This window comes from Aedes albopictus, chromosome 3, assembly GCF_035046485.1.
Source record: "Aedes albopictus strain Foshan chromosome 3, AalbF5, whole genome shotgun sequence".
In the NCBI taxonomy this organism is placed as follows: Eukaryota; Metazoa; Arthropoda; class Insecta; order Diptera; family Culicidae; genus Aedes; species Aedes albopictus.
In genome coordinates this window covers 117,997,299-118,006,994 of record NC_085138.1, presented here as the reverse complement: position 1 = coordinate 118,006,994, position 9,696 = coordinate 117,997,299, and the positions used below count along the sequence as shown (strand labels likewise).

The 9,696-nt window shown below is 40.3% G+C and overlaps 1 protein-coding gene across 1 annotated transcript in view; it reads right to left on the bottom strand.

The window, feature by feature from the left end:
* Positions 1-2,006: 2,006 nt before the first annotated feature.
* The window catches only part of LOC109433355 (fructose-bisphosphate aldolase), a 102,369-nt gene continuing 94,679 nt past the window's right edge, over positions 2,007-9,696 (bottom strand). The window contains exon 5 of the mRNA XM_019709781.3: positions 2,007-2,851. Coding sequence (XP_019565326.1) covers positions 2,759-2,851 — 93 coding nt within the window. The 3' untranslated portion in view covers positions 2,007-2,758. The remainder of the gene's footprint in view (positions 2,852-9,696) is intronic.

The following is a 9,696-nucleotide window of genomic DNA, read 5'->3' as shown; positions in this document are numbered from 1 at the left end:
TCGACCCTTGAAACCCCTTGAAGCTCTCTTGGAAAGTTTATCAATTTGAAATGCCCCTGAATTCTCTTAAAACGTCTTTAACCTTCACGTACCCGACCCCAACAACCCATTTTCAAAATGCTGGCATTTCGTCATTTTTTATACGATAACCAGATTTCAATAAGTTGACCCATCCGGATCCCCGTGACAGGTTCCGTGGGGTTCATTGGGGACACTTCTGGTTTTCAACCAAAACATGCCGTGTGACATATCAATTTACATGATTTTGAATCACTGAGTCAGAAACGATAAACTATAATCTGTATTTACTAATATGGCCACCCCGGAACACCTAACATAGGTTCCACGGGGGTGTCATCGGGGACATTTCTGATTTGCAACCAAAACATGCCGTGCGACGCATAAATCTTCATGATTTCGAGATAATGGGGCAGAAAAAATAACTGAAGTACATATATACCAACTGATGTGGCCGCTCAAGAACACCTGGAACAGGTTACGCGGGGGCCCCTCAAAAACAATAACACATAAAATAATCATTTTTAGTCATTTGGAAAAACAGATCCCTCCCCCACCCCCAGACTCCATTACTCCATCTGGAATATCTCCGGAATGATTCCGGATATTACATGGCCACTCGAGTATAATAAACCAGCACTAGTTTATGATTGATTAAGGGTGACTTCAAAAAATCGGATGACATAAAATGAATTGTCGGGAGTCGGGTACGTGAAGGTTAAAAGCCTCCAGAGATCCTTGAAATGCCATAAAACGCTCCTAAAACCTTTCTGAATTTGTTTGTGTTGTCTTTGTTGAGCGAATCACCCATTTTGTAGGCATACCTAGCTGAAAAGTACTGCATCTGACGGCACCGTGCAGCTACCGCTTTTAATCACTGACGTAGGCTTTTGGAATGCAGCTCTGCGTTGTTTCTCAAATTGATCTTCTTATTTTTCTTGTGTAGCAGCACGTTTGCGATGGAAAACTTTATTTAGGTTTTATTAATAAATGCTATAATAGTTATTTATGTAACGAGTTGCAAAAGGTTGATTTTTTCAACACGAGTCGTACATTTATGTGGTTCTCATAACAAGAGTGCTGAAAAAATCGAGTTTTGCAACGAGTTTCATACAACATTTTATGCAATGATTGATTGATTGATTTGTCTTTATTAAAGAGACACATGCAATGATTTATTTTATAATGCAACTCATTTCAGTTGCATAATGTTCGTAATGCAACTTAAATGGATTGCATTATGAAAATTATACAACTATTTTTCGTTATACAGCTCATTTCAGTTGCATAATGAACATGTTCGAAAAAAAATTGCCATTTTTGTATCAAAATAAGTTAGATAAAATAAAAATAAATAAATAAATAAAAAAATAAAAAATATGATTCTGAATTGCATGAAAAACTTTTAATAACAGCTATCCGAATCAATATCATTAAAAACTAAGCGACAATTGATCCCGGCTCATCCGGTTGGTTATCGTACTCCAACAATCTCATCTCCTCGCAATCGGTGAGCGCATTTTGCAAGCGACGTTGTCCAGGATTGAAGGTACGAGAGGATTTTGGAGTTGTGGATTTGTTGGTTATTACACTTGACGTACTAAGTGCAAAGACGTCATGCTCGTACTAAGTGCGTTGTTGTCATGCATACATGCTCGAGGCATGGCACGCCAATTTTCCATTACGCTTACTCCAGCTGGGGAAAAACTTACCACTTAATTTAGTGTTTTATAGGCATACTACAGGTATTAACCGATATTGCATTTGCATATCGTGTGGCAGACAAGAAGGTACTCTACGCCCGAGAAAGTCAAGCAAATTTTCATTAGGAAAAGTTCCAGGATCAACTTGGAATCTACTGCTCTTGCTAAATGGACTCCTGAATTCGCAACGCTAGATAATCACACCTGAATACCTAAAACATTTTAGCTCCTCAAAACAGCAGTAATGAATGGGATTTCGGATAATGCACAACAGAAAAACACCTGTCAGTTTGACTTTAACATTCAGTTTATCTCCTTGTCTAGTTCAACCAACTGTTGTTCATTTTGTAATAACCGTGGTTTTTGTGTTTGTTTAAATACGTAAACCTAACGATAGAACGAAACATTTTAATTCTAATAATCATCTCCGTCTCCGATGACTGAATTTGGTAAAGTTTATTGTAATATTCTGTCCTCTGTGTTTGGTTTGGTCTGTTTGATGCGATGACTGTTGTTTTACACATGGATTTCAAAATGAGTATAAATTTCAAAATAAAGGGGTATGGTGTTGAATTCAACCCTTCGATGGATCTTACATGCAATCATTTTCTCATTTTGCTTAATTTTATGAAGCATGGCTTCTCCTGCGTTGCCTTTGCTAATATTTTAACAAATTACTATAGTTTCTTTGACTGGTGATGATGGCGATTAGTGTGTAATCTTTGTCCTGTCCTTTTAATCAATATCCTCTCGAGTTCAACTACCAGCATCTTACCGATGAGATTTTTATTTGCGTTGCTTTATTTGAGTTGTACACATCCTAGCTCTACAAAGCACAATCTCAAGCTTTTCTCCCGAGAGGGTGCAATGCAAACAACTACATATACTGATGCCATATGCTACAATTATATGCTGCTGAGGTTAGTAGGGTACGGCAACAGCTGTATTAATGGGTACCTGAAGATACTACTTTCATTGAGGAGGAGAGGTATTTTGAGGGGTGGAGAGGTGGATTATTATGCCTACCAGGGAGCCGCTTAGTAAGCGTGGTTGGCGACGAATAAGCTACCCTGTCCAGCAGCACCAACGACACCACCACCGTACTTGCCCAAGGAAGAGTCACCGTTGGCCTGGAATGGAAGAAGAAAAATCGAAATTTTAGTGATAAGTTCAGTGTTTTTGCGTTTAAGCGTAAAACTTTGCCATCGAAACTTCTGGAATCGTACGTATAATGCATGGACATGTATTTGAGAGCTCCTCAAACTTGCCTAGACAAACTTAAAAAAAAAACTGGAGGACAACTGATTTCGTATTCCGATAAACCAATCTCCCCAAAATCAACTTGTTGCTCATCATCGTCCATTCAAATTCTCAATTGTGCAAAATTCAATATGCTATCCTCAAAAGCTCCCAGTTACTTTCGATTGAGTCGTCCCTTCGTAATCATTAATCAGCTTATCATAGCCAATATATCCTCTTCAATCTACACCATCGCAGTTCAGTCACTGACCGACCAGCACCAGGATCCAACACATTCCCTAGGCCACCCATTCACCACCGAGGGGGCATCAGCCTTTCCCATTGTCATAATCTCGCATTCAAATCCCGCCCGAGAGACCAACCGGGTTCGGTTTGGAATTGAAATGTGATTTGAATATTTTCTCCGAGGGAACCATCCACGACCGACCGACCGACCAACCAACCACCCACACACATCAAGTGGCCATTTCCGTTCCACTCTCTGGAGCTGGTGGTGCTGGTGATGGATCAGGCCAGAATCTCAATCATCATATTTATAGATGCAAATCACACGACGATGAAGCCGTCGGCACTAACCTGGTTCAAACTTATCGCCCGGCTCAGCAGCCGACAGCAGTGGTGACAACGGGAATCAATCTCTATTGGACCTGCTAGGGGAACGAATCAAGCGAAGCTTACTTCCTGTCTCTTAACCCAGTTTGGCTGGGGTGAGCACAGTGGGCAAAACTAACCATTTTATACCCAAATTTTTGATTTTGATCTAAATATCATTTTTCGTCATCTAAAACCAATTTAAACATGTTTTGGCAAGAGATTCTTTTTAAATCACAATTTTGTAAATTTTGGTTCTTGAATTTTCTAATTTTTAATTTTGTTTGAGACACCGACTTTTGAGGACGAAAACATTTTGAAATTTTATGATTATTGTGAAAACATTTTTTTTTTTCTTGGAAAATTGTATTTTCACTGCATGTTCAAAGAAAATAAGGGTTTATTCTACTCCTCAAAACTATTAACGGGTGGCCACTAAATAACGGGAATGCTTTTAGCAGCTGATTAAAAACAATAGAAGCGTCCATAGAGTAAACATTTTTTAGACAAAACCATCGTCTATCTATCCACAAAGTCAGCGTATTTTTTATTTTGTGTCAACTTATTCTGTTCTGCAGAAAATGACATTGAAACAGGAAGCACTACCAAAACGCCTTGGACGGCTCTACTGATTGCTCAAAACAATTGTAAAAAAAGTTAATAGTAAACCATTATAAAACTAGAACCCGCCCGGTTTTGAATGAATTTCGGCATCCCAAGAAACAGATCCTGAAGGAAATAGAGGAAAACTAGCAAAACCAATAAGCATGATATCATTTCACATAATAAAATCTTCTTTTGTGACATGGGCTGGATAAATCAATAGAATGCCTTGTTAAATAACAAATAAAACAAAATAAAAAATAGCACAAAAAAAAGTTCAACAATGAACCGCAGTGCACAAATTACATCGACACGTTTTGGTGATACAGAAAAATAACATTTTTTGGAAATTTCTAAAAATGTCATTTACGGGAAAAGGCTACAACCAAAGCAAAAAAAAAAACAAGTCAGTATCCCCATTTTTTCTTATTACTGATTGAGTGTGTAGATGCTAAAGGTAGCTGAGAAACCATTTATTTTGAGCAACGATTTCACAGACGCAGAAAATGCGTGAAAGTAAACTCTGAAAAGTCGTACAAAGCAGTTGCTCCAACATCACTGCAAAAAAAATATTGTACAAATTACTACGTTCAACTTTCTTAAATTTTATATTTTCCATGGACGTACATTGTTAAACCTTTATGATAGTTAAATTCAGATTGCCATTTTTAAAGATCATATATTTTTAAGAGCACATTCAAAGCATTCCCGTTATTTAGTGACCACCCGTTATTATACTTTTTTTTTAATATTTCAATCATGCGATTCAATACAAAAGAATCAATGGCATTTGAAAAAAGAAGGAGATCAAAATAAATATTTTTCACTGATTTTTTAATAATGTCAATACGCTCCAATGTGAGGGTCTCCAGTTAGCCTAGTGGTTATGGCTATGGATCGCCAATCCGGAGACGGCGGGTTCGATTCCCATCCGGTCGAGAAAATTTTTTCGACTCCCTGGGCATAGTGTATCATACGTCACAATATACAAATTCATGCAATGGCAGGCAAAGAAAGCCCTTCAATTAATAACTGTGGAAGTGCTCGAAAAACACTAAGTTGAAGCGAGGCAGTCCAAATCGCAGTGGGAACGTCGAGCCATAAAGAAGAAGAAGAAGAACTCTTAAAGAAACACCATAAACCATTTTGATACATATCCTCAATATCAGCCAAAAATATAATAGTTTCGATTGCCCAATAGAGAAAAAAAATACAAAGAATGGTCAAGCTTTACACAAAATTCCTCATGGCGGGGTTGGGTATTAGCGAGTTAGACAAAAACCGTGATCGAAGACTATGAATTTTGGGTTAGGAAACGAGAGTAACGATTGATTGTTTTTCTATGAACGTCTCATCTCAAAATCAACTGTTTGTAACCAACTAAATCTAGTCACCAGGTGCTGCATTGGTAAAAAAAACATTCCAGCTGTATCTCAGACGACACAATATATACTGTAGGAATTCCTTTAGGTATTCCTTTTCAGTGATTTGTCATCAGAGATTCCTCTCCAGACCCCTCCAAAGATACCTGCAAGAGTAGGCTGTAAAAAAAATCGATGTTCAAAAGGTCAAGGTGCTCAACCCTTAAATGAAATATAAACATAGGGCTCTGCACGAAACTCCCACCCTCTCTTTCGCTCTCATTGAGATTTAGTAAACAACAAGGCCAGGAAATGTCAAAATCCCATACAAAATCAAAACAGTGCAGTGCCCTATATTTGATGCATTTTTGTAGAATATTTCGATTTTCTAAAAAATCGAGTGTGCGGTAGTTCGGCAGCAGCAAAGCTTCGCGCGCTCGCTTTGCTAGATTTTTGCGATTTGTTTTTCTTCTCTGCGGGGCACCGACGACGGAAAGCCAAGCAGTCAGTAGTGTCAGTGTGCGGTAGTTCGGCAGCAGCAAAGCTTCGCGCGCTCGCTTTGCTAGATTTTTGCGATTTGTTTTTCTTCTCTGCGGGGCACCGACGACGGGACGCCAAGCAGTCAGTAGTGTGCGGTAGTTCGGCAGCAGCAAAGCTTCGCGCGCTCGCTTTGCTAGATTTTTGCGATTTGTTTTTCTTCTCTGCGGGGCACCGACGACGGGAAGCCAAGCAGTCAGTAGTGTCAGTGTGCGGTAGTTCGGCAGCAGCAAAGCTTCGCGCGCTCGCTTTGCTAGATTTTTGCGATTTGTTTTGACGTAGGACTACGTCTCTCTTTTCTATACCGGGTGTCATTCTAAATTTTCAGAAATCGGCCGCGTTACGTTTGAAGTGGAGATTTTGAGCGTTAATAACTCAGCCATTTCTCGTTGAATTTTCAAAATTTTGGCTCCAATCGATTGGAAATCTTTACACCAATTATGTACAATATTAACATTTGCTGATTTTCAATAACAAACTATTGAAAAATTGGGAAAAGTGAACCCATGTTTATTCCAGCCAATCACGATCGAGCACATTTTGGATGCTCCCGTCGAATATAAAAGCTACTGCTTCTTCGCATCTTCCCTCATTTGTCTTTGTCGTCTCGAGGTGAACGCATCGAACGAGAGCTGCCCACTTTCTTCGTTTGCGTTTTCGTCATTCTTCTTTGACGGCCGTGTCGGCTCGGTGGCGGTGGTTTTCGGCAAGGGTGCTGTTGCGCATTCACCTTCTAACCGTCTAACACGGCAGACCAAGGAAGTGTTTGAACATCGGATTGATCGACGGTGGTGGCAGAGGCAGCAGCAAAATCCGGAATCGCACTCACGGCAGCAAGCGGCGGGCCAATTTTCGACGGCTTCCAGCAAACAGCACGGAGAAATCCAACACGCATTGCGTGGCATGATGAATTGATTTCAATTTCTTCGAAAATGCTTCCTAGAGAGTTAATTGGATAAATTTCCTGCATCGACCGAGAAAGTGTAGTGAAACCAAATAGTGGAAGATTGAATTCTTGGTAGTGGTTCAGCAACAGTGAGGGCGATCACTAATCACATCCACGGCAGCAAGCGGCGGGCCAATTTTCGACGGCGTTCAGCATTCAGCACGGAGAAATTTAAAAACGCATTGCGTGGCATGATTAATTCATGTCTATTTTCTGTCTGAAATCGTTCAATATTCAAACGGTTCTTTTCAGGACCATAGAAAATTATTCCTCAAGAGTTGTGAATCAGATAATTATTTCATTCCATCGCTCGGTAAAAGTGTGGTGCAACCGAAAAGTGAAAAATTGTATGCTTGGTGGCCCCGCAACAATAATGATGCCGGCCACTAATGATTCCACCAGGAATTTAGCAACGCTTTATCCTATCCAGAGCATTTTTCGTGAAACATTGTTTAATTTAACCATTTTTCGAATTAAAGTTATCTAAATCTTCCAATATTTTGATTACTTTATTCGTTAAATGAAAATTTCTCATTTCTCGCTTGATTAACCGATTCAAGCGTCTGTTGCATGCGGGGCGGGACATGCAAACGAAATAAACTGGAAAGCCAGCCGAATGGGAGGAGCTTCATCTGCCAATCTAGGGACATAAAAGCTGTTCCCTCTGATTTCTTTCGTCATTTTCGTTGGATCAGTCAGGCAGGGTGGATGTCACCTCCACATCTGAACAGTGGCACATCAACCCAGCCGCAAAACTCTCGGCTATCGTGCGGATAGCACCAGGAATCTCTTCCATGGCAGAAAGCGGCGTACCAGTTTTCGGTGGCATCCTGTATTTAGCAAGGAGAACACCAAAACGCATTGCGTGACATGATGTTTTTATGCCATTTCGTTCCTAAAATCGTCAATTAATCAAACGGTCCTTTTCAGGACCACCGAAAATAATTCCTCAAAAGTTGTAAATCAGATAATTTCATTCCATCAATCGAGAAAAGTGTGGTTCAATCGAGAAATGAAAGATTGAATTCCGGCCACTAATCGTTCCACCCAGAATTTAGCAACGCATTGTCCTATCAGAACCATTTTTCGTGAAAAATTGGGGAGCGTCCATAAATTTCGTCACGTTTAAAGGGGAGGGGTCAGCAAAGTGTGACGACCCATACAAAAATTTCAGAGGTCCCGTACAAAAAGTGTGACAGGGATGAGGAGGGGTTGAAAATGACTAATTTTTGCGTGCCGTAATTTAAAGACGATCTCTTGTTTAATTCTAGCATTTTTCGAATTAAAATGATCTAAATCTTCCTATATTTTGGTTACTTTATCCGTTAAATGAAAATTTTCTCATTTTTGGTCGAAAATAGTTTGAAGCGTCTGAAGCATGCGGGGCGGGTCATGCAATCGAAATAAACCGGAAAGCCTGCTGAATGGGAGGAGCTTCATCTGCTAATCTAGGGACATAAAAGATGCTCCCTCTGATTTTTTTCGTCATTTTCGTTGGATCAGTCAGGGAGGGTGGAGGTGGATATCACGTCCACGGCTGCGCAGCAGCACGTCAACTGCGACGAGTGATAGCACCAGGAATCTCATCCACTGATCACGGCTGCGGTGGGCCCGGCAATGGAAGTTACCTCCGCAGCTGGGTAAGCTGCGCACCAACCCAGCGACGACTCTCGACTATCTATCTGATAGAACTAGGAATCTCATTCTCGGCAGCAGGCGGCGGCAGTTTTCGATGGCTTCCCGCATTCAGTGCGGATAATTTTCAATTGTCTTTCTAAAATCAACCGTTATTTGAACGGACCTTTTCAGGACCAGAGAAAATTATTCCTTAAGAGTTATGAACCGGATAATTTTCGGATATATTCCATCGATCGGTAAAAGTGTTGTGCATTCGACAAGTGAATGGTTGAATGCTTGGTGGCTCAGCAACAGCAAAATCGATCACTAATCTTTCTACACGAAATTTAGCATTATCTTATTCGGACAAATGTGCCTGGAACATTGTTTCATTCTAATATTTATCGAATTAACATGATCTTAACTATTCAATACTTCAATTAGTTTATCCGTTCGATTAAAAATTGTCTCAAAGAACGGTTGATTAGTCGTTTGAAGCGTCTGACACAATGTGGGCGGGTCATACAAACGGAATAAACTGGAAAGCCCGCCGAATGGGAGGAGCTTCATCTGCTAATCTAGGGGCATAACAGCTGTTTCCTCTGTTATCTTTCGTCATTTTCCTTGGATCAGTCAAGGAGAAGGGAGATGTCACCTCCCAGCTAGGCAGCAGCACACAAACTCAGCGATGACTCTCGGCTATCGTGGTGGCAGCACCAGGAATGTCATCCACGACAGCAAACGGCCGCATTCAGTATGGGTAAAATCGCATTGCGTGATGAATTCATGCAATTGTCTTGCCAAAATCTTCCGTTTTATAAATGGTCTTTTCCAGGATCAGCGAAAATGATTCCTCAAGAGTTATGATTCGGATGATTAAAAGCGACAGACTGAAAGCTTGGTAGTTCAGCAATAGTGAAGTCGGCCACTAATATGTTCTTCCCGGATGAAAACAACGTATAGTCCATTGTACGAGCCGATTCTATGAATGAATTTTGACAGAAGGTAGCGTCCAATAACCCGTGAAAACCAATATCATCATCAACATTGTTGTCACTTC